Source organism: Gossypium hirsutum, chromosome D05, assembly GCF_007990345.1.
Source record: "Gossypium hirsutum isolate 1008001.06 chromosome D05, Gossypium_hirsutum_v2.1, whole genome shotgun sequence".
Classification (NCBI taxonomy): Eukaryota; Viridiplantae; Streptophyta; class Magnoliopsida; order Malvales; family Malvaceae; genus Gossypium; species Gossypium hirsutum.
This window is the reverse complement of record NC_053441.1, coordinates 711569-737856: the sequence shown is the minus strand read 5'-3', so window position 1 is coordinate 737856 and position 26288 is coordinate 711569. Positions and strand designations below refer to the sequence as shown.

Sequence of the window (26288 nt, the reverse complement as noted above, 5' to 3'; positions counted from 1 at the left end):
TTGAAAAACGCTGCGTTGCCACGTCTCCAACAGCCCACCTTCTCCCTGTATCAAGTTGTCTTATACTCTCTGTCTCCGTTTTTCACTTCGTTGTTCTTCTGCAACGAAATTTTTTTTATTAAATCTAATGTCATTAAGATAAAATGTTCCTATTTATTATTGTCTTGTTACAACTATTCATATTTAAGAACCATTTTCTTTTGATAAATTACATTAAAAAGTTTGAACAATCAATATAGTTAGTGTGATTCAAACTTATATCATAAATACCTTTAATTATTAAGCCATCAATATGGTCTCTGACTTTCATATTAGATCTTCAAAGGGTCATTAATTATAATAGGAAATAGTTGGTGCATGGTGGTGGTGGAGCAGTACAGGGTCAGTTGCCGAAATAGAAAAAACGTTTGTTTTGAGAAATTTGCAGATTATGGCCCCATCTCGTTTCGATTTCAATTTTTGGAAAATTTTCAATTAACGTTTGATGTGATTTTAAGGAAGAAGGATATATTAATTTTTGAAAAGCTCAATTCTAATACCAATAAGTGTATAATATTGTTAAAAAATAATTACGAATTACAAAAATATTTTAATTAAAAATAAATATTGAATTTCGAAATTGGGGGTTAATTCTTCAACGCATTTGTGAAGGTTATTCCAACTTGGGGAGACTTTATTGTATAATTAATGATTTCGAAGTTTACCCCTTGACCTCAACAATAAAGGAAATTTTGACATTCAGCTTACCAATTTAAAGGTCATGTTAAAAAGTTTTATATCACATGCGTGATTTAATTGATTTTAAGTCCCACGTGTTTTTACAGTATTATATTTTAAATTAAAACAGAAATAAACTTTAACTAAAAAATCTTTTTTTAAGACCAGAGGTGTTTAGGGATTGGGTCGAGATTCAGCTTCAATAATTTTTTAAGCCTGAGTCCGTTTTTGGGTCTATTTGGCATGTTCCAAAAATTAATTTCACTATTTAAAAATAATAATATTTTTATTTTCATTTTCATTTTATATACTTTTATAATTAAATTTAAATTTAAAAATATTTTAATTAAATTTGAATCAAATCGAACCAGCTTAAAGTATGAAAATTTTTATTCAAATCTAACTTTAATTGAGTCGGATTTATCAGGCAAAGTGAACTGACCTATCTTTGAACAAATTTATTTAAAAAATCTAAGAAATACTATTAAAACCTTAAAATGATATTTTAAGTTTAAAACGGATGATCAAATTTAGGAAGCAAACTCAAATTTGATTATTCTACTGAACCCTACCAAATTTATATCAAAATTTTTAGTTTATATTAATATCAGAATCTCTAAAAAAAATAAAAAATCCTGATCAAAATTTAAAATTTTGATTTACAAATCGAACGTTTCGTAGAGTTTTCATTAATTATGACACCCGACATAAATATGTCAATGTCATCAACTTGATGAAACTCGTAATGAATGACAGCCCTGTTCTTGTCATTTTAGTTATGCTACCTTCTATTCTATATTAAATTTATGTATGTGTTTCACCAATATATATATGTCAAAAAAAATTAATAATAAAAATAATAATTAGGTAAGCTTCTTCATTAATAATTTGTGTTATTTATCATATTGGTTGTTAAAATAAATTGAAGAACTAATTAAATGATAATACGTAACAACTTTTTATTAATGAGAGAGTTTAATTAATAAAAAAAACTTAATTGAGTTTTTGTAATTTCTTAGTTGAGTTTGATTAGCAATTGAGGTTCAATTACATGGTTGTTATTGCAATTACAAAAGAAAACCCATAGATTTAAATGTATTTAAACATATAAGAAGATGGACAAAAATAAACATTGTTAAATATAAATATATATGTGGACCGTATCATAAATAGAGTGATAAAAAAATTTATTTCATTTTTTATATGACATCTATTTTGGATTTAATCTTTAAACAACTCTCACCCCTAACATTTGTGATAAAAGTTTTTGATATATTAGTTAAACTAAACTATTAATAAGGTTTGCAATGGATAGTGCAATTTCGAATAATATTTGCATACAACAAGTACTCTAATTACTGTTTATTAAAAATCATATTACATGTATACGCGCGTGAAAATAAAAAATATAGAAAATAAATGTGCATATAATAAATAGTGAAACGTATGACTTGAAATTAAATAATAATACATGAAATATGTATAATATTAAAATTAAAAAATATTAAATTATTTATCATTGTTTTTTTATCAACTTTAAGTTGGTGTTGAGTTAATTTCTGACATCAATTCAATTAAACACATTCTTAATAGATACAAATGATGAAAGTAATAAAGTGTGTATAATAAAATTAAACTATATGAAAATTACAAAATAAAACATTATTTGAGTGGTAAATTAATGTAATTTATATGGGCTCAAATCTTACCATATAAATATTTTTATTAATTTTTTAAAATTAAAAAAATTAAAATATTCTAATAATTTTAGTCAAAAGCTTAAATGATAGTATAGAGGTTAAGAATGTAAACATTAATCATCGGTATTCATTATCTAAATTTACTTTATTTTGCAAATAACATATCGGATTCCACTTTATTTTTTTTCCCAAATAACATATTAATGCTCGAAATCTTGAATTCACTATCCGCTTTATGTTTTTGAAATTTTTATTTTGAAAAATATTTTATACTTATTAAATGTATATATTTAACGTATTCAGATATTTAATAAATAACTTAATTAACTTAAATTAAAATAGTAATACACAGATTTAACACAAATAATAAATAAATTCAAACTTTAATGAAAAATATTTTCAATTATTTCAATTTCATTTTATAAAAACTTTATGCTTGAAATTTGATTTTGTTATTAAAATAAAGTGAAATATTTAAAAATTAAGAATAAAATATAGAATAAAAATTTTATTCTATAAAATCTTAGGTGTTGTTTGATTAACTAAAAATTTAAATTATAAAATATGTTTGATAAATTACTTAATAATCACATTAATGATTGATGAAAAAACAAAATTATCCTATTATTAATATTTATTATTCTACTTATGTTTGTTATCTTTAATTTTTTATTCAAATATTTTAAAATAAAAGAAAGAATTGGTTATATTTTTTTTAATTAATGTTAAATTAAATTATAAATTGTGCTAGTTCGCATATGTTAACTTAATGTATTTTTCAATTAAATTTTTAAATCATTTTTATAGAAGATAATCACATTTTTTATCTTTTATCTTTTGTTTATTTTTAATATTTATAATACAAATATATGTCAAGTATTTTATAAATTATTTAATTCAATTACATTTTAATTTTAATAGATATTCAAATTTTTTTATTTTTTATTTTAATAAACTTGCATGTTTGCAACTTGTGGCATGCCATAGACGAAAAAACAAAGCAACATATAGGATATACGTGTTTAGCTATGGCTTCTTTTTCTAGGTGGACACATGTTTTACGTTAGTCGGAGATGAGGAAAGGGTTAATTCCATCGCCTACAAATAATGTAGCGGATTGAGTTTTAACTTAATTGATATTAATGTAACAGGATTTAGGTTTTAAGTGCACTCAAGAGAAGCGTATTATATTTTTATTTAAGAGTTATGAGAGACTATAATCAATTCTAAGTATTGTATCAAAAAATAAAAAATAAAAATTATGATGCTAAATTAATATAAAAGGAAGGAAATTAAAATATATAATAAATTTATAAATGGATTAATAAATAACCGACTTGACGAATAATAATGAATAACCGATCTACCTAACTAAATAAAGGGATCTAGCAATCCAAATATTTGGGTTGGGTTTTATATTTGTCCAATATAATTAAATAATTAGCCCAAAAAGTAAATGCTTTGCCGTTGGGTTGGGTTGGGAATATGATCCGCCTATTGATTTCCGAAAATATTGCAGCTTTTGGGCAAATTATCTAGAATGCTCTTAAGGCTCGCAAATTCTGTTAAAACGGGATAAGAAAAAAAGAAATTAGTACGGGAGCTATGATGGCGATGTCTCTGCAACAACGGCCACTGCCTTTCTTCAATGGAAGTCTCCTATTTTCATCTTCTAATCGTCAGTTTCCTCACCGCTCTACCACCATCTTCAGGTCAATTTCGCTCTCCCTTTTTCTCTAATAATCTATTGTTTTGCTCCTTTTTTTCTTTCAGACTTTAGTCAATCATCGTTTAGTAATTCAACTCTCGTGCTACTGGAAATAATCTTAACAAATCATGTTGAACCTTTATTTATTATTTTTTAAATCTGGGTGTTGCATATATTTGATTATAATCCGTAATGGTAGCAGCTTTATTAACTGGAAAGGAAAGTAAGAAAGAATCTTGGGCAGCTTTGATTATGTTGGGGGTTGAAATGTGGTTAAATTCTGCTAAAAGTCCCTAGACTTAAACAAAAAAATTGTGGATCTTATCCTTATACTTTAATTTGGTTTTTTTAGTCCCTGTACTAGTTAAATGATAGTTGTTAAATTCATTGATGTAAGTTCTGCTATGTCCAAAATTTGACGTGGCAAACATATTATTATACCTAATGCCATATTAGCCTGCTATTTTCACATATTACTCACTAAAAATCCAGTTAACAGATCAATGTCTGTTGAGTTAAAACTAAGATTTCGAAATTCAAAAAGTATAGGGCCTTATAATTATTCAGTTGGAGAATATAAACTAAATCTACAATTGTAAGCATAGTACATGGCTAGTAATTGAATTTAATCAGAAAAGAAAGTACAAGAACTTATTTAATTATCCCGAGTTATGTGATAGCTACTAATGATTTTGGGCCAATGTTGATGTTTTGGAGTTGTTATTGGTGTTGTCCAGATTTCTATCCTAGGTCCATGTTAGTTCTAAAATTCCTATCTATTTTCAGGTGGAGCTTTGGAAGGGACCAAGGTTCAAGTCTAGTTACCAGGAGAACCAAGGGACGAGCGTTTCGAATCTTGGCCAATCCTAATGTATGCTTCAACCAAGGCTTCTTCATGTATAGTGCCAGTATATTTGGTTTTTGAATAGGATCAATGGTTTGTAGGTATGTAATTATTGAATTGGTGAATAAGTCCTTCACGGTAGTAAACTTCTCCATGTCTACATGAATGTTGGTTGATCTAGAGGTAATATCTGCAACCGTCTTCATGATGGTACATAATATTCAAACAGAACCTGTCTTTTTGTTGGTTTCTATATATAAATGGTATTTATGCTGTCTTCATGCTTCATGGAAAAGTCTGTGGGTAATTCAATGAGCTTCTTCCACAGTTCTATCTTTGTTAATTCCACGTATTCAAATGCTAGTTCATAAAAGGGAAAAAAAAAATACTACTTTTCATATCGAATTGTATTTGATTATAGTTTTTTTTTCTCTTCGATTTGTATGTAATAGGTATCTTCAGGTAAAGGAAATTCAGGTAAAGAAGTCATCATGGTTGACCCTTTGGAAGCAAAACGATTAGCTGCCAAACAAATGGTACAAATTAAAGCTAAAGAGAAAGCAAAGGTAAAAAAGATCTTTATTTTAATAAAGAATTTAACATTTTTTCTCTTCTTGTATATTCCTTTGGTACCGAGAAGATATCATTGTCTATGGTTTATCCGTGCTGCTACCTATATCTCCTCCCTAGGTTTGATCTTGTTCTATTTTCTAGTTTGGTTTGCTAAAGGTTGTGTCAACAATGTACTTTAGTTTTCATAGTGAACTAGTCAAATATGTTCATGAAAATGCTTTGTTAAGGATGTTTTGGTCGAACTATTGTTGTTATGTAGAGGAGACGCCAAATTGAAGCGATTAATGGGGCGTGGGCAATGATTGGTCTCACAGCAGGCTTAGTTATCGAAGCTCAAACGGGCAAAGGTATTCTGGAACAGGTAGGAAACCGGATAATTCCCCTTTCAGTTGGGTGCATTGGTAATACGTAGCTCATTGATGGTTTTGTTTTTGACTTTACCCAGCTGGCTGGTTATTTGTGGGCGATCGTCCACATTTTTGTGCGATAAGCTTGTGGAATTTGCTCACGATTTGGGAGAAGTAACCTCTTATTGAAACAATGTTTCTTTTCCCTAATGCGAAACTTGTAAGATCATCAAACAGTTCCATCATATTTGGCTTTGTAAGATTTTTATTTCTACGTCCTCAGCTTCTCACGAACTCGATTATAACAACTGTAATCATTCTTTATAGCAAATGGCATCATTATTTCCAGTTTCAATAGAAGGTCCATAAGTTTTGTTTTGGTTAAATTCTGCTGTTAGTAACTATACTTTGCAAAAAAGTTGTAAATTTAATCTTTGTACTTTAATTTGATCAATCTGAGTCCTTGCACTTTTCCATTTGTTCAATTTTAGTACTTATATTTTTCAAATTTTAAAATTTTAGTTCTAATCTAATACTTAAATTCGTTTGGTTAAATTCTATTATGAGTCTTGTACTATAATTACAGTTGTAGCCTTGTAGGTGTAAATCCATATTTTTCAATTGGATTATTGGGAGTTTTTTTTTTTTAATTTGAAATTTCAATATTGATGTCAAAGATAATTTTTAATCTATCAATTGAATAATACGGGAAAATAACAAACTAATATAACATTAAACATATAGTGGTATGTTTGATTTTGGAATCAGATTTTGAAAATAGTAAAGTTTAATTAACAGTTACAGTGATTAAAAATAACCAAATTAAAACACAAAGTAAATCCACAATTTTCGTGATAAAAACACAAATTTCAGCTACCAAATAGACCATTCCTGTCACCTTGAAAGTGGCTGCTCCGAGCAGCATATGTACAAGATAAATCCCGAGTCCCATTTTATGCTTCGTAAAAAAAAAAAAATGGATATTCGGAGTATGATAGTTCATAACAAGAGTCTATGCCTTGCTTGTCAGAAAAACTACGGTATACAGAACTAATCGTTGCTCAGAAAAAAAAGGTCTTCCTATTCTCTTCTGGTCTTAAGCTTGCCGCCTCTTTTACGGGCTATACTTGTCGAAGTCGTAAAACTCTATGTTCTTGTACTTTTGGGATATAATCTCTGCTTGAACTTTTCTTGCAGTATCAGTTGCACATCCCACAAGAATAAGAACTGAAGTGCCCGCAAATCCTCGGAATGCAGTCAAGTGTGTGGTTTGCTCGATCACGGCAGGACCAGCTGCCAAGATTGCTAAAAATACTGAACCCAGAACCGATATCCGACTAAGAACCTATTCCAAACAGCCAATGACATTTTTATTCGAGAAAAGTGAGTATAATAAGCAGCTAATGACATTTTTATTCGAGAAAAGTAAATTACCGTCTTTAAAAATGCTGCTGTACTTTTACCAGGTCGGACCAGTGGAATCGAAGCACCTTGCCGCTTCAGTTGTTCACTAACATCATCAGGGTCCAGTTGTAGGAAAGTGTAGTAGTAATTAAAAAAGGCTATCAACAAGATATTGGTAGGAAGGTAGAAAGAACCTACAAACATTTGTGACTTCCAAATTATTTATGCATAACGAATTCACCGCTCAAGCGTCTATTTTAAGCATCGTGAAATTTATGATTTATCACAATATGTGTCGATGCGATCTATTCGGACACAAAAGATACTGTCAACTAGCAAGCTTTTACTACAGAAAACGTAACGGACTAAACTTCTAACAGTCAAAATCATTGATCTTACCTCCGGGATTCAGAGCAACTGCAGCCTTCTTTAGAACAGATATGCCAGTAAATCGTGCTAAAGTACCGGGAAGAGCTAGGGATGATGTAGAAAATATAATCGGCATCACTCCGGAACTGTTTACCTAGTTGGCAAAACAAGTGAATGAATACAAAGACGAGGCACTAGATTTTGACGATACGGTTAGTTGCACATTCGACACCCAAAAAGAGAGTTTGCTTTGATAAAAAATACCATCACAATGTCAGAAACTTCATTCACAATTAAATAAATCCTCTATCAAACACTACAAAATTAGTGACTAAAATTTCAACAAGTTAAAACTGTCATCAAAAGACCATGGAAAGATTGGCGGGGCAAAATAAGAACACCGCTCTCTTGAGGATAAGCAATTAAAATTAACTGCCAAGTCAAGGCTAAACAACTTGAGAGCACAGTCACAAGAAAGGAACGGTATTGATTATCACATGATCTTTGTATATAAGATGCACCTAGAGAAATGCATTAATTTTCTTCAAGCACTTTGCTATGATCAACCGGATTACCTTAAAACCATTGACTAAGACATGATCAACGTTATATAGTACAAAATTATCATTACGATCACAAGTCAAACGATGACAGAGATACAGGTGTTTTAACAGCCGGAATCAATGCTATCACAACTATTAGCGTCAAGCCCATCATAGTGTTAGAAACTTTTTAAAGAACCATTGGGAACACATACCTTAAAGGGTAGGTAAGCAGATTTTTGAAGTCCTCCGCTTCTGCTGGTGTATCTTGAGGCATAGTTGATTGGAATCTTCCTCTCTGCTTCCTGAAATCCTTTGTTGAGACAATTGTTAAGATTCCTTTTCCGTCAGTATCAGAACTTCATTTAAACAAGAAAAAAGAAAGTAGGGTTACCTGAACATAAACGATGCCAAGTACCAGCAGGAAGAACGAGATAATGATGGCAACAAGTCCAACGTAGTTACCATCCTGATATGCTTGTGCAACTGTCCTTCCAAAAGATGCAGGCAAGTAGGATAGAATATTCGTAAATATTAAAAGAGATGTGCCGTTTCCAAGCTTTAGATCAGAAATCCGTTCCCCAATATATGTTGTCAGTACAGCACCAAGTGTCAATAAAGTAACAGAGGAGAGAACCCACTGCGTGCTGAAATCGTTGACATATGGACGAAGGTAAAGTACTTGGCCAATTGCCTGCCATGTAACACAACATTACAAGAATAAGGTAAAAAGTGATACATCATAGACAAAACGAGTCTTGCTGTTAACAGGCGTTCCTACAAAAAGTTTCGTATTACTATAGCAACTAGCAATGTCAATTTCTTATGGTCACAACATACATGCAACAATGCATCAAGTCGAAACTACACGAAAATTTTATATCTAGTTCCTTACCTGTACTATAGCAAAACCAACCGAGGCATATCTAGTATATTGCAAAATTTTCTTTCTTCCAGCTTCACCTTCTCTTTTCTGAAGATCTTGCAATTTAGGGTAAACTTGGGCGAGGAGTTGAAACACGATTTGAGCGTTAATAAAAGGAACAATACCAAGGGAGCATATACCAAGTCTACCAATGCCTCCTCCGGAGAACGAATCCAAAGTGCTTAGTAGACTGTTCTGATCCAAATTGCCAACGAAAGCCTCTCGGTTAACCCCTCCCAGAGGTATATAAACTCCAAGACGAGATAAAGCCAAAAATGCTAAAAGCTTGAGAAATTTTCCTGGTAATGGGCCTTTGAAGAAATCCCCAAATTCAATGGAACTGTCCTCAATTGCAGCTGCCAAAGTCCAAAGGATCCATGTCAATAGCCAAGACAATAAAATCGATAAACCCGAAGTTAAAAATCTTAGAAACAAACCTGCCACTCCTCTAGCCGAAGAAGATTTCTCCTTTCTAGTACCTGAGGTACTCTCAAATGTAGGTGTTAACAAGGATAGAAAACTATCCCAAACACGATTTAAACCTGAAGACTCGTCTGGGTTGATACCCAAAGGATCAAAAACAGATCCTTTTTGGCTGAAAAGGAATTCCAATCAAAACACCAAAGCATTAATAAGTTAATAAAAACATGGAGTTCTTTGCGTAAGTCTAATATTCATATCGCCTTAGCTTATAATCCTTGTAATTGAAACTAAGAACTTGCTTCTACCCTAAAAAGCTCAATCCAGAAACAAATTCAAGCAAAAAAAAAGCACCATTTTTGAATGGGATGATAAGAAAATGGAAAAAAGAGTTACCTGTTAGAAAGAAGACTAAGGTTCCATGATTGGGAATTGGAGGTGGGTTTTGGATGAACACTTAAACTGGCTCTGCAAACAGAGTTTTTGAGTATTGGAGAAGGCTTAGGAGAAGAGAAAGAGGAGAGGTTGAAGGTGAGAGGCCAAGAAGAAGCTTCCCTGACCGTTATCAACATTATCCTACAATAATTTCAGTTCAAACAATTGGGGTTGCAGTTTTTCTGGGTCTAAATTTTATATTGACAACAACAATGGAAAGTGAAATTCATTAGTGACCACGCCTCTCTCTTGCAAACAAATACAGGACTGTTGATATATTTTGATTCTTGAATGGCTCCGCTCTTATCTCCTCCAGTCTTTAATAATCACCTATCTATTTGATATTACAATTTTTTATTTAAATTTAAATTCAAGAATTAAAAAGGAAATAACTATTAGATTCCGGTATTGAAATAGACAAAAAAATAAAAAGGGGATTATCTTATTTCTCTAATTCAATTTAATTTTAGTTAAAACATTTAAAAACAAGTCAACCAAAATTTTGATCAAAGAGACAAAACCATTTATAAAATCGATCAAGAAACCTAAAATAAAAACAAAGGCTAGTAACGACTTTTTTTCCGTTTTCTATAATTTGGATTAATTATTTTTAAATGTTTTAATTAAAGTTAAATTGGATTAGAGAAAATTTTAAATATGGATGAGTGTATGAGAATAATATTATTGATGCCTGAAAAATATTTTTTTATGATCTTTCTGATATAACTTATTCTTAAATAAAAAATATAAATATTAAAATGAATTTAGTTGGAAAGTTGAAATATGATTTTTACTTATTAAACAAAAGTTGGTACTAATTAAATATTTTATTTGATGATATAAATATTAAATAATTTAAAATGAAGTTTAATTATTACTACAAACGACACTAAAGTTCCGTTTGTTTCACTAAAAATGGTTTTCGGAAAATAATTTTTGAAAAATGACTTACTTTTCTGGAAAAGTTAATATTTTCTGGTGTTTGGATGAATCTGTGTACAATATTTTCTTTTGTTTGGCAGGTTCTTTAAAAATATTTCATAAATGTCGTTTTCAATTAAACAAACATATATTTGAGGTTTTTTTTATTTTTCATTGTTTAATTGAGTTTATTTTATATCTATATTTTTATATTTTACATTGTTTTTACATATATTAAAAATATTTTATTAAATTTAGGTTCATTGCAACGATTATTTTTTGTTATATGACTACCAACTGAATATTTTTTTATTTAAAAATGTGACTTTAACAAAATTGACAAAAAAAATCAACAATGTCAGCAATTTGACTTGATTTTCAAATCTGAAAAGTAGAGAGATTAAATTCTTGAAAATAAAAGTACAGAAACTAAATTGCAAATTTGTGAAGAGTATATAGACTTATGACATATTTTAACATTTATACTACAAAATATTTATTATTAATATATTTATAATTGTAATAAATATTTAGTATTAAAATATTAATATTGATATTTTCAAGTGAATAATATTTTTTAAAATTATTATTTTTAAAATTTACTATTAAAATAAAAATTTAAATATTAAATAATTTATTAAAAATAATAAATTATATTAATTATATTAATAATTTATTATATGACTAAATGTAAATAATTAAATACGTATGTTTAATAATATTAAAAAATATAATATTTTATATTAATATTTTAAATATTTTTAAAAATAAAAAATTTATTATCAATATAATAATTTTATACTTTATTTAAGTTAATTTTTATATAAAAGTAAAATTATTTATTGAGGAGCTCTTTTTCGGAAAATGACTTACGCTTCTCAAAATGGTAAGTTATTTTACAAGGAAAAATGCTTATTTTCCGTTGACTTGTAAGTCACTTTCTGTTGACCAAACTATTTTCTGTGAAACAAATACAGGAAAATACGAAAAATATTTTTCGTAAAACTTTTTACATGTAAACAAACGGGCCCTAAAATTCAAATTATGTTGGCCTAAAATTAATAGACCACAAGCGAAGCGAATTGTAGGTTTGGGGTAGATAGTACAGTTTATCCCTAATTAAGGACGGAACTTGGTACAAGTTAAACGACCCAATTCAAATTTGGGCCAAGCCTCGTCATCTAATTGTATCCACCAAAAAACTAGTCCAACTTCATCATTTGTTTTCGATTGCAGATTTTTCTATTTCTCCTTAAGTTATATTTTAAAAATTAAAAGATAAATAAAATATTTGATAATATTTCTAGAATAAAATTTTGGTACGTCAAAAATGTATTTTCACAATATTATAGATATGTGGTGCAATTGGTTTTGCGTCTTAATACACCAACTTCCAACAGTAACCAACCAATTGATTTCAGTTTTAATTACAAAAAATATTTCTTTGTATTTAAAATATGTTACATTATTCGATGGTACTTTAATTTTTTTTTATTTTAAAATGGCTTATGGTTGGATTTGAACCCACGTCGATTGCATTGGTGAAACCTTAAATTTATTGCTCAAAAGCTTCATTTCAAAATTTTTATACATTTTAATTAACCCGACACCAACTTAGAATTGATGACAACAGCATTATAAATAAATTGTATTCATTTAGCATTCTTAATCTAATGCATTCACATGTTTAAATTTTATTTTACTTACAATTTAATCTACTTTTATTCTAATATTGTACATATTTCATGTATTATTATTAATTGGTCAAATTCTGCTATCAAATCTTATACTTTGTGCAAGTTGTGGATTTAGTACCTGTACTTTAATTCGGTCATTTTTAGCCCTTGTACTTTTAGAATTTGAAAATTCTAGTCCTAACCAAATAATGACTATTAAATTCATCAAGTTAAGTTTTTTTTTTTTTTTAAATTTGATGCATCAAACATATTATTACATATGTAATACTATGTTTGTTTGTTGTTTTCGCATTTGACTCATAAAAAACCAGTTAATAAATTTAATGATTGCCATTTGCATTAAGAATGATCCAATTGGTGAATGTGGATTACATCTATAACCTTATGCATAATACAAGACTAATTATATAATTTAACCAAACATATTTAACTGTTATTATTAGATTAGGACTAAAATTGATCAAATTTAAGTATATAGAGTGAAATTGATCCCTAATTACTTATAACGAAAACGGAGTCATATAGAAAGAATGGGGGAAATTTGTGTGGTTCAATTAGGTATTAATTAATTCTCGACTATCTTTTATTCTTTTTGTTGTTTTTTCCTTTCCTTTTTGGGATCTTTGCCTAATTCGTCAACTAACCATTAGGACAGTGATTGGTTGTTCATTGTTCATTGCCTAACCTTTTTAGTTTTATATCTCTTTTCTTTAAAGCCTTTGTTCAACATTTGACTATATAATACATCTCTCATCTTCAACATATCCATCTATACTACTACTTCAAGCCTTCCTTCTTTCACATTTGGCTTGCCGTCTTTTCTCTTTTACTTTCTATAAATATAGTTCAATTTTAATTTTGATCCTTGTATTATATTAAAATTTAAGATTTGATCTTTATATTTAATTTTTTTTATATAATTTGGCATTTCAATATTTATAATGCCATTAGTTTAAATATTTCATTCTAATTAAAGTATTGACGTAAATTTAAAACTCAGCCATATTATAAGTGAATCTCTTAATCATTATATAAAAACAATAATATTGTGAGTAGACATTGGCCCAGTCCAAAGGCCTATTCGAAAAGTGAGAGGATTTGGGCAAAAATATAGGCCCCAAAAAATGAAGCCCGCTTTCTAAACGGGTTGAGCATTGAGTAAGTTTTTTTGGGCCTAGGCCCGACCCGAATTTGGAAAAAAAATTGTTGTTGTGTTTGCCTGTTATTTTCACTGTTTTGTTTTTGTTTCTACTATTTTGCCGTCATTTCGCTATTATATTGTTACTATTTTTTTGTTGTTGTTTGGATATTGTATAATTCGTGTTTTATTATTATTGCTATTAATGTAGAGGCATTTGTTTGTTCAGTTCACCTATTTTAGTGTTATTTAAGTATAAATATTTTTAAAATTTATTTTCATTTTAGTGGGAAAAATTTATTTTAATGTTTTTAGTGTATTTTATATATTATATTTTTTAAATTTATTTTTATATAAAAATAATATTATAAAAAAACATCAATACAGGCAAGTCGAGCTCGAATTTTATCAATTTTATTTGATCACCCTAATTGTGAAACATTTTTTTAAACCAATTTTCACCATAATTAGTGAAGCCTTAAAACACCGAAATATTCAACATTTTGATTTGAGTTTTATTATTTAAAAATTATATGTGATTGGTTAGTTAATTTATCAGAATTAATTTGACTTTAATTTGTTTAGTCCAATGCTGTGCATGTAATGATTGACTTGATTAAAATTGTTGATATAATTAAATGTAATTATACCTATTTAGGGGTTAGAGTACTCGTCTAATTTTAGGAACTTAGTGAGAGGCTTTAGATAACATGAAGCTCGAAAAATGAGTTTAAGTAAAAAAAATCTGTTAAAATATGGTTTAGACTTGGGCTCTAACATTCAAAATTCAAACTTAGCTCGTCTTATACTTTGTAATATAATTATTTTATTTTTATATATTATATAATTTATATAAAAATAAATATAAAATCTATAATATAAACATTAAAAAATATGTTGAGGTGTTTGTGTTTAAAATTTTAATAAAATATAAAAAAATATAAAAATAACATAATATAATATTTAAAAAATTAAATAATAATATGGATAGGCTTGAGTTAAACATTTATAATTATGGGTATATCAGAGTAAAAGCTGAGATTATATTTCAAGTCGGACCAAATTTAAAGAAATATAAAATTTACTAATATCATATATATCTAATTTAATTGGACTGATAAACACCTCTATTTATAATATATATAAGAGTCATAAAAGCAAAGTTCCTCAAAAAGGACAAAATAACCCAAAATTGCTGGTTTAGAAGCAAACAAGAATAGGGACCAATTAAGGAATGGGTGTCCAATTGGAGTCCTAGAGGATAGGGATTCCCACAAAAAAAAACCCTTTATTTATTTGTGATTCCCGATGCCCCAACCCCTCTTTATTCGTTAATAGGGTGAATAAAAAAGTGAGACCAAAGTTGATAAATAAATAATTAAAAATGTAAAGAGAGGGAACAGGTAAGCATGTTGCTCTAATTCTAAAATTCTGCACTACATATATACATACATAAAGATGAGCAAGAAAAGGGTCATGTTGTGCTTTGTCATCTACTTGTTTTTCCAAACCCTTTTCATTCTAATTATAATAAATAAATATCTCAATTATTTTATTCCAAACCCAAAGTGGATCCACTTTAAGCTTTTAAAACCATTTTAAAATGTAAAAAGGAAAACAAATCATGCAAGTGGGTATTTCAGATTATAAATACACTAACATTAATCTAAAAAGGAACTTCAAAAGAAAAAAATCGTAGGATAAAACTTGAGATGTCAGCCTCTGCTTTTTCATGTTAGGAGAAAAAGTTAATGCATTTGGTATCCTTCTTTAACACTTTCTCTCTCGGGTTTAGGTATATTTTGTATTTCTTTATATTTTATATAAATAATTTTATCCATTTTTACCGTTTTAAATTCAGTTCTTTATATTAACATGAGGTACACGTGGTATGTAATTGTCTAATTATTTTATCAATCACGTTAATTTTTAACCGTAAAAACGAATTAATTTTTAATAGAATAAACCAATTTACTCTTTTATTTAATGTTCATTGACTAATTTACTCAATTTTTTAATAAATAAAACAAAATATAATTTAACTTTTAATATAATGACTTCATAATACTTTTACCATAAATACATAACATGTTGCATTAATCAAACGTATTTACATCATGTTGAGACATGAGTATTTTTTTTGGTATCATGTTAAAATGATCTTCTTTAAATTTATTCATAACCTAGCATTAATCATGGTGATTGTGACATAATTTCATACTACTAATTATAATCTTTTTAAACCCTTAAATTATAGGTTAAAACGTGTTTAAATACATTTAAATTTATATCCTTTTGCTTATTACAACAACAATATCAATTAATTTAAGGCTTATACAAGATTGGAACATTAAACCCACCCAAATAAAACTTGTGGTATTGTTGTGATGTTAGAGTTGGGTTTTTTTTTTTTTCTTAAAGGCATTAATGGAATTGCAAAGGTTGGAAATTTGGTGGGAAAGTAATAAGCACCCACCGGCCTTACGGAAAGGGAAGCCTTTTTAACGGTTGGGGGATTCTACCCAAAGTGGTTGAGGGGTCTATTCAACTAAAGATGTGGGGGTCCCGGTTCAGGTGGACCTGGACCGCTCGCCCCACGCCTTCCCTTCCTTCACCTTTCGGTTTAGCCGCCGACGCACGTGGGTCCAACCCCACTTTTACCATACATGTTATCAACTTCCTCCATCCTTTGTCTAACTTCCAGTTTTCTAGAGAGATTCATATTCAAAGTGTATTTTTAGATAAAATAACACTTTTTCTAATTTGGTCCTTCAATTTTTTTCAATTTAATCTTTGAACTTTTTTATTTATATTAGTCTCGAAACTTGGCACGTTTTCTTAATTTGATCCCAGAACTTGAATTTCATAAGATTGATAATGTGACACTTTAAGATTATGTCATGTCATCACCAAAATATTTAAATATTTTATAATATTAATAATTGAACCAAGATTTTTAAATTATTATAAACAGAAAAACTCAATATCTATTTTTTTAATAAAATAAAGGAACCTTATAACAGAGGGACTAAAATTTTAAAAATTGCAAGAGCTTGGGACTCTTTGGTAGATTTAAACCAAAATTGTAAATGTTTTTGATAAAATACTTACTTCTACCTGAAATTCGTTCTCAGACACATTTAAGACCATTCAAACGTACATCCTATTGATTGCGCTGAGTGAGGTAAGACTAGAACCATACATCTAAACTGCGGGTGTGAACATGTATTAGATATAAGAAAGCTTTGGTGCCTGCCATAAATAAAGGATGGTTTAAGTCATCTCCTACTGTGCATAGGAACATAACAAGGGTAAGTAATCCTAAAACAGGGAATCCAACACATGGAAATGCCAGGTCGTTTATTCGGATCATTCGAGGATTCTGGACGACCATATGTGATATTGATTTATAATTTCATATGCACCACAGCAGCATCTTTATCCAAGCTTTTTTTATATATTAAAAAAAAAACCAAGTATCTGAAACTGGGCTCTTTTTTCTTTTCATTTTCAAACTTTTTATCTGATCTGCGATTCTTAGCCAAGGTAGAGAAAAATAAGAGTTTTAATTGAAACAAAAATTAAAAAGTCAAAAGAAAAGAAATTGCATGCGTAACAGAAAAAGGATTGTTCTTTTCACATATATTATATAGTATGAGGAAAGTCGTGGGTGAATGCATAGACTCAACAATGCATGCTGGTTAACAGTTCAGGTCATCAACCTCTTTTTTTCTTTTTTTTTTTAATTAATAATACTAATGAGTTTTTAGCCATTGCAATTGCATGTCACTGTTTCTCCTTTTTATGTTCCATCATCATGGACACATCGTATCCCATATAATTTCACCATTGTCATTAGTTTTGACAAATATGAGATGCCATTGGACGGTTTCGAGTACACAAAAAGCGTGTTGACAAAACTTATATTGGAGTCGAATACATTATATACATTTAATTAATCATAAAAAAATAAAACTAAATTCATTTTATTTTATTTTTAATGATACCAAATTATCTGATTTACTGAAACTGTATAGAATGAGAATTAGGTGTTAAAATGCAATTCGGCATCAATTAAACTTGAATTTTGGTTCCTTCCACATTCCGATTCAAAATCCGCCAACTCATTTTTAAACCATTTTTCACCCTTTTTATTTTCAAATCAAACTCCGTTTTGGGGCGAACTATCATTATAAAAGCAACCACTCTTTAAGATATATATCAAAATATATTTTAAGAGAGGGTTGGGGTTTCTCCCTAAGTCAAATAGAAGAAAATCTACTTGAAAATTAAAAGGAAATAAAAATAAAATAATTTAATAATGATCATGTCATTTTTGGTAACGGAATGATTCCGCATATATAGAATCAAGGAAAAGAAAAACTCATAGATACCACGTTAAGGAAAAATGTGAAATTCAAGTATTAAGTTACATGTGAATCTATTCGTCGGTGGAGCTCAAACAAACAAAAAAACCAACCAGAAATGTGTTTGAGAAATGAGATTGCAGGGGTTTGTTAATTTTGATTATAGGAGGAAGGCAAAAATGAAATGGCACGCGTGATTCATCATAATTACCAAACATTCCAAATGTTCCACATGCATGGCTCATAAGACAAAGTAGAACTGAAAAAGCATATTAATTAATTAAAGATGAATTGAAGTTTGTAAGAAGAATATGCTTATTGGATGTGGAGTGGTTGGGGGGTGTCTAAAAAAGGCTGACATAATCAAATAGACATTTGCCACAATATAATGTAAAGTTAGGGAAGAAAATAATAACCCCACCGTCCCTTTTGTTTCTTTTGCCTTTTTTGCATGATATGCATCTAGCAGAGCTTTCTTTGTGATCAAGTATGTAAACAGTCATTATAATAATATAATACCTTTTCTGGTTCCTTCAATCTTGCATTTTGCCCTACATTTTTATATGTAGAATCCTATCAGCTATACTAATTTATAACAAATAGAAATTTTAATAGAAAAAACTAATTTTGAAAATGTCATGTTTTCCCATATTTTGATTTTGTAAAATAAATAAAAAAGGATGGTCCAAAAGAAAGTAAAATGTAGTTGAGGAGTAAAAGAAATGAAATAATATAATAATAAAAGAAAATGGGAGACAAAATGTGTGATTACTAAAAATAAGGAGCACCGTTAATCTATCAACATCTCCATCCCCCTTTGCTAATCATCTCCTTTTTTACCCCTCTCAACCGTCAAAATACAGTTGAGCATATTTACATCTCTATCCAACTCAAATACCAACTTTATCCCCCCCTCATTCTTCATTCAATCATTTCTTTTTTGATTTTGAGCTAGCAACCAAGTATAAATATATATATTTTTTATTTAATCATATATATTTCCTTCACTATCAGAACCCATCATCAACATCTACCTTCACACTACCAGGAAGCCAATCTCCATTGTTTCGATTACATGTTTCGGAATCGAGTTCCAGTCGGAACACTAGTGATGACTCCTCCGATGCCGGGAATCGTGTTTTCAGTTGTTGTAAGCTTGGAACCAATGCTTTCTCAGTCCATTCTTCTAATCCAGTTCGACCTATCCATACCCCACTTGTAATCTTTTCCAGAGCTTCATCTACGATCTTGATCGTTACCCTGTCGCCAATGACACTGCAGAACTTTTTGGTTATGAAATCAGAAATGTCGCGCCTAATGGGACCAAAATCGACAGGTTTAAAAATGATGGCATCGTCGACGGAATTGAGTAGCTCATGGGGTACTGATGATGATGTTGAGTTGGATAATTGTCTGTTTGTGAGGCCTTGTCCTTCTTCATGATCCACCGTGAGATCACTGGAATTGTGTGATCCATCGGCTTTGTCGTCTTCCACATCAGCGGCTTCATTAAGATCAAACGATAACGAACCGGTTTCCTTCCTAGGTTTCGTTGCTCTGTCTTCATCATGGAGCCAACTGGCTTGACGCTTTGCGGTTTTCTCACTAAGAGATAACTTTAACTGCCAACCTCCGCTAGCTAAACCGACAAGCTTCTTTTCATCCAGGGTAATAATACCATTTGATGAGAGATTAAGATTCCCTGGTAACCAATTTGCAGTAAGGATGAAGATAACATTTCCTAGACTGATCTCACGACCGTGAGAATCAGCAAGTCGACCTCTCTCCATTGCTCGTTTAATGCTGCCTCTAACCAGCATATCTGCTTCATCGATATCTTCAAGCACTACTACCGAGAACGGGTTTCTCCTAACTGCCTCCGCTATTTTATCCACTACTGTTTTACCACGGAAATGCACATCGGATTCCCCATCACCACGTCTTGACCCGAGACATATCACTACCGGATGAGCTCTACATACTTGATCTGAGAGGGCCAATGCCATCTTCTTCTTGCCAACCTTGTCAGGGCCAGTAAACAATAACCAAATGTCGCCCTTTGAACCAGTACCCCGTCGTTTTCCATTGCCTAATTTACACTGCGTCACTGTTGTGGCCACTGCAGATGCCGCATCTCGCTGCCACCAAACTTTCTCTGTTAAACCTTTAAGTAGTTTCTTGAATGACTCAATATCTAATGTGTTCAACAACTGATTGCTTTGCAAATCTTGGAACTTGTTCTGTGGTTCAGAAGGTATGCAGCCCAAAAAGTCCCTTAAACGCTCTTTATGGGGTTTTTCAGGACTTGTCTCAATGATCTTCGGTCGCCCAAGAACAAGATCCGTCTTTACAGGGCTTCCTGGTGGGCTGCTTGCCTGTTCCATTGGTTGGCTAGCTACTAGACTTGGGTTCAGTTGCAGTGCCTCCCCAGTGTTTTTGTTCAATGGTAATTTCGGTTGGAAAGGTTGGCGTCCTAGCAGACTCGAATTGTACAAGCTCGTCATCGAGAGAGCTGCAGGAGTGAATCTCTCAGAGCCTAGACTCGGCTGATGAAAACTCGGATGGACATGCAAGCACGTATCGTTCCATTTCTTCTGCAACTCTTGGGTCTTCTGCGTCCAGATCATATCTTGATCCTTAGCCTGTATATAACAGGACACCATAAAAACAAAGCTTCAATATAAGAGGAAAAAAACAAAGATTAACCTCTGCAAATATTCAACACAGAGCGCGCACACACAAAAAAGAACCTAATAAGCTTGTTACCTGCGCCTGATCCATAGTTTTGATATCACTATCATGGGCCTTAGCATTCTGCAACCACTGTGGCAATGCCGGCCGAGTTGGCTCTGATTTAAAATCAGAGGAGCGTTGCTCATGTTCCTTGGCCGCTAAAAGTCTAGTAAGATCTTGTTTATAATTCTGCATGCACTGCGGGCAACAGCCTGTTTTCCGAGTAGGGTCAAAATTCTCAGAGGGTTGCCTAGGTTGAGCAGCAGTAGTTGCAAAACCCTTCAATGGAGATAGTGACTCAACAGAGCTGCCAAGTATCCCATTGCTCCCAAGCCTGAAAAATAAGAAGCAGAATACAAGTTAATCAATAATACCCAGCAGCTACAAAGTCAAATTGAAACATGAATGTAAAAAGGTCTTGTCAACGTGAGGGAACCCTTTTTTGCATTACGCTAAGTCTTAAAGCTGAGAGGAAAAGAAATATTAAATTTTTAGATCAGAATCAAGCTTATTTTTCTCAGAATAAAATCTATTAGAGCAAATATACACCATGGCTGATTCTATTAACAGAAATTTCTTGATACCCATTAATATTCCATATTCAATCACATCTACTGGAATATTAGATATTATCCATGTTCAAATGAATTCAACTTTTCCCAGCATAATCTGAAAGAATTAAAAAAAAAAAAGCTTCCCAAAGAAGATAAAAATAAAAATACCTAGAAAACATTCCTGGGGAAGGAGCTCTAGCAGCGATAGGAACAGCTTGCAGATCCCAATCATTCTCCATTGAAGGATGATACACTTGACATCTCAAATATGTTTCACATGTAGCAGTCCCAATCAACCAAACTCTTCCATTTCCTTCTCCGAATCTCCCCAACAATTTACCCATCTCAACCACCGCAGCACGCCCAGCTTCAGATACCACTTGTTGCTGCTGTTGTTGTTGTTGAACTCCGCCGGCAAGACCCACCGGCTGATTGCTCTCCACCAACCATTTTAAGTCACCCAAATCGAGAATCACACCTCCACAATCCAAGTTCCCAATCATTGCTCCAACTTTAGTGGCTAATTCCTTGATTTTAGCAACGGTTTGGGTTTTATCCAATGCGAAATCTTTCTCCAAATGAAGTACCTCAACGTTTCTCAAAACCCCATCAATTTCTTTGCTCTTAATCTTCCTCAATATCTCCTTAACAACCAATTCCGGTTCCGATTCACCGACCAAGACTGGGTTCATCTTTTTACTCCTCATCAGGATATCAATCACTCGTTTCACTTCTTCGTTCCTTTGTTGCCCGGCTGCTCCTTGCTGTAATCTCGGATTCAAATACAAATTCCGATTGGCGGAAGGTGCGGCAACGGCCGGAGTGGGAGCTACGACAGGTCTGAATCCCAATCCAATTGGACCGGTAGTGTTGGCTGAGTTTGAAGACGTTGAGTTCAATGATTGTTCAATCGTTGCTTTAACTGCTGGACTTGAAAAACTAGCTTCACGCATGACTCGACTAACACTTGGATCATCAAGAATCGATATAATTAATTGTTCTAATTCCACTTTAACAGCCAAAAGCGGTTGTTGTTGTTGCTCGGGACATCCACGTCGTTGATGGGCTTGAGCACGTTTAAGAGCAGCCATCAAGGCATTGGAGATTGGTGGGTCTTGCCCCGGGCTACCACTATTAGCGTTTTGGGCGGTGGGGAGACGCTCCAACGCCACGCTGAAACAAAGCTCCAAAGCTCGACACTGCAAGGGATGAGAGGAATTGGGGTGGGATTTGATACATGCTTGACGAAGGAATCCAGTGGGAGATGCAAGGAGCGTCGCCGCCACATGGAGCGGCGTCGTTTGGCCGTGATTCCTCCGGCTAGCTTCAGCTATCGAATGATTCAACACACTGGCGGCCTCCGGCGTCAGAGTCTGTTGGATCGTACTTAATCCAGCTCTCATCTTCTTCTTCTTCTTCTTCTTCTCTGTGTATCTATCTCTATATTTTTAATTTGTTTTTAGGTCTCTACTTTCTATTGTCTAAAAAAGAAAGAAAAAATATATAATAGAAATAGACAGACCCAAATAAATCACCAAATGAAAGCTTTTTACAGACAAAAACAAGAAACTATAAAAGAAACCATAGATAGAGAGCTTATAACCTTCTCAGCTTTTTAAGTGATTATGTGTGATCTTTTTTTTTTTGTTTATATATTTTCTCTCCATCTGTCTTCTCTTCACACACACACAAAAAAATTAATTTTTTCTCAAAAAAAAAAAACAAAAAGTGGGTATTAGAAAGTTAAGATTAGAAAGAAAATTCAACGCGAAAAGGAGAGATCAGATCCCCTCTTTCACAAGAAACTCCCCATTTCTCTTCCCTTTCTTGTTCTTTTTCTCTTTCTATTTTCTATCTCTTTCTATATGATTCATCAAATAACCCCAAAAAAAAATATCCAAGCACAATTTAAGTGCAAGTTTTAGACTCTACCTAGCCTGGCCGCCACAAAATTGGGTAAAAAGTAAAAATTGAAAAGAAAAAAAAAAGGAAGAAGAAGAAGGGAAAGTGATATTAGTTAGGAAAAAAAAACTAAAAAATGGTTTTGTTTTTATTTGAAAAAAAAAAAGAAAAGGAATTTCTAAAAATTAGAGAATTGGAAGTAGTAAGAGTATGCAAGGAATTCTGAAAAATGCTGTCTGGGCAGTGCAAATCTGCTCTCCTTTTTGTGTCATCCCTTCCTTTCTTTTCTATTTTTCAATATTTTTATAATAATAAAGTATTAATTAAATAATAAACTTAAAGCTTACTTTCTCTTGTCTCTATACATCAATACATTAAAGATAATGAGGTGAGACAAACACCTTTTTTAGAGCGAGAAATAGATAAGAGAGAGAAATGAATAAAATAAATAAAATTCATTCATCATCGCCAGAAGATTGCTTTTTACTTTTCATCTCTCTCTCTCATAACTGTGGTGGATTGTACTGGCTGCTCTTCTGCTTCTTTTTCTTAATCTTTTATCTTGTTTAAATAAAAATGAAATTATAGATGAATGAGTTCTCACACGTAATGAAATATAAGAGGGAATGTGGGGCTAAGAGATTGAAAAATAATTTGAATCAGATCGATAATAGGGTTAGTAATTCAACCAATATTTTGTGCTTTTCACACTTGCCGTCGCTGCAAACACATCCCACGATTTTCACCTTTTCTCTCTCTCTCTCTCTTTCTTTTGCTGTCCCTAAACTCTTCTCCATTTTTTAAATTTACACATCTATTTTTATTTTTAGAAATTTACTTTTTTTTACTTTAATTTTTTTATTCAATTGTTATCGCTGTTAACACTTTTTCACTAGTATGGTATTTTAAAATTAAAAAAACCTAATTACTAGCAACGTAACTAAAAAAATAATGTTGTAATAAACTTGAATTTACTGAAATAATTTTAGCAATGTTAACAATAGGACTTAGATTTCAAAATATGAAAATTATAGGGATTAAATTCTTAAAAACAAAAGTACATGTACTAAATTTCAAATTTGAGAAGAGTACAAAGACTTAAAGTATAATTTAACATTTTGTTTTCTTCTTGTAATACCTCCGCGACAAGACATGTGGCAATCCTAGAAAACTCTGAACAGTAGGCCTACCATCAGTAAGGCAGGAGGTCACCTGTGAACTCACCTTCTCAAGGAACTATCCGGGCAACAGATGACCCAATCGTTGTTAGGACCATGAAATCGTTTGGTCATCAATCAACACGTTAACACCATATTACAAATAACCCCTCCCTATAAATACCCATCAAAACAATAAAGAGGGGATGGACTCTTGAGAATACTAAGTCTATATTCTGTCAATACTCTTCAAAGTTCTTATTATCAACATTCTCCACATTTGTTCTCTGTAGCCTCCAGCTCTCCGCCCCAATTTGATGAACTAGCTTCCATAATAACCACTGCTCTCTTCTATGTACTCCCTCCTTGCATCATTGTATCAACACTTCTCAAACATACAATTTTATGCATTTAAATTAAATTAAATAAAATTCTTTATGAACATACCACAATTTGATAATGTTGATAAAGATCTTTAAGCTCACATGCACAATTATTATGCATGAGTTTTGTTGGATTTTATATAAAATCTTCATTCGCTTATGCTTTATATTTATTTGAATATACTTTTATATTTACAATTTTATTACATTTATGCTATATTGCATTTATTACTTACAAACTTAAAAAAATTATTTATGAATATCAAAATTAAATATATATTTCTTCATTTCCAACATTTTCAACTATTTTTACTTTCAAATAATCTTACATTTTTAATATATTTTTTTCAATGTTAAACTAAGTAATAAAGGCAACATGTAGCTTTTAAACTTGATATTTTTTTAATTTAGTCCTTAAATTTTTTTTATTGATCTACATTAGTCTTGAAATTTAACAACTTTTTCAATTTGGACCCTAAACTTGGATTCCATTAAAGTACAATGACACGACATACTGAGAGAGTGACACATCATCCCTTAAAATTTTCAAAAAGTATATACATAATCTAAAAAATACAAAAAAAAAAAAACTTCCAAGTGATGAATTTATTTTATTCCTTTTTATCTTAATTATAAATAATAAAATTTTAATTATATATTGAATTACCATAAACTAAATATATTGAATTATTTCATAAAAAAAATTTTAATGTCATATGTATTGCATGTGATTTTACATATTTAATATTTAATAGGTTTTTTAAATACTATATTTTTATTTGCATTAATTAATGTAAAATAATATTTTTTATTTGAATTATTGAATATAAATTCAAATATTATAATTAAAAAAATTTAAATAATAATTAAAATATTTTTAACATATCTAATACGCAATACATTTTTACTTTATGTAATTAATGCTAAACAATATTATTTAAATTAATAATTAATATTATTTAAGTAATAATTAAGATGTTTAAAATTTTATCTAAGTTACATAAAAAAATAGGATGTAAAAATAATTTAAACTAATAATGTTACAAAAATAAAAACAAAAAATATTGTTAAAAGGATATTTAGTTATAAATTAAACTACGAGTTTAAAATAAATATTAAAATGGAAATGTAATTAAATTAGGAATTAAATGAAAGGACAGATATTTGTATTTTTCATTTTTTTTAAAGAGCATTATTTAATTTCATTTTCTGTTATACAGAGAGCAATAATTATATATCACGTAAAATGATGATAAGAAAATTGACTAATTTAACGAATGGTACACTTGGTGTCATCATGTCTTCTAGTTTTGGTTTTATGATCCTAACCACAATTTCACTTATTTTTAATTTAAAATATTAGTAAGTGGTAATTTTTTTAATAACCTGCTTGTACTCTTCACTGCTCTTAAGCCACTTATTTAAGATGTGTGTAAATAAGTATTTAAAATA

General features: G+C 30.6%; 3 protein-coding genes across 4 annotated transcripts; 1 reads left to right on the top strand and 2 right to left on the bottom strand.

The window, feature by feature from the left end:
* The first annotated feature begins 3892 nt into the window (after window positions 1-3892).
* Window positions 3893-6244, top strand: LOC107907468 (uncharacterized). Of its 2 annotated transcripts, XM_016834866.2 has the most exons (5): window positions 3893-4129; window positions 4912-4996; window positions 5422-5535; window positions 5802-5903; window positions 5988-6244. In XM_016834866.2, the coding sequence occupies exons 1-5, from the start codon at window positions 4023-4025 to the stop codon at window positions 6030-6032; spliced, it is 453 nt and encodes a 150-aa protein (XP_016690355.1). In that variant the 5' UTR covers window positions 3893-4022; the 3' UTR covers window positions 6033-6244. The 2 variants fall into 2 exon arrangements, with proteins under 2 accessions (XP_016690355.1, XP_040948920.1); XM_041092986.1 differs by lacking the exon at window positions 5988-6244 and having other exon boundaries at window positions 3944-4129; window positions 5422-5659.
* Window positions 6245-6744: 500 nt separating this feature from the next.
* On the bottom strand, window positions 6745-10394 carry LOC107907467 (preprotein translocase subunit SCY1, chloroplastic). The gene is made up of 8 exons (XM_016834865.2): window positions 9946-10394; window positions 9567-9724; window positions 9100-9485; window positions 8599-8898; window positions 8420-8509; window positions 7693-7816; window positions 7324-7487; window positions 6745-7234 (listed from the first exon to the last, which is right to left on the bottom strand). The coding sequence occupies exons 1-8, from the start codon at window positions 10119-10121 to the stop codon at window positions 7004-7006; spliced, it is 1629 nt and encodes a 542-aa protein (XP_016690354.1). The 5' UTR covers window positions 10122-10394; the 3' UTR covers window positions 6745-7003.
* An 8427-nt stretch (window positions 10395-18821) lies between these two features.
* On the bottom strand, window positions 18822-23745 carry LOC107907469 (protein SUPPRESSOR OF MAX2 1). Its single transcript, XM_016834867.2, has 3 exons — window positions 21563-23745; window positions 20874-21174; window positions 18822-20749 (listed from the first exon to the last, which is right to left on the bottom strand). Exons 1-3 carry the CDS (start codon window positions 22795-22797, stop codon window positions 19118-19120), a joined length of 3168 nt encoding a protein of 1055 aa, XP_016690356.2. The 5' UTR covers window positions 22798-23745; the 3' UTR covers window positions 18822-19117.
* Between the last annotated feature and the right edge of the window lie 2543 nt (window positions 23746-26288).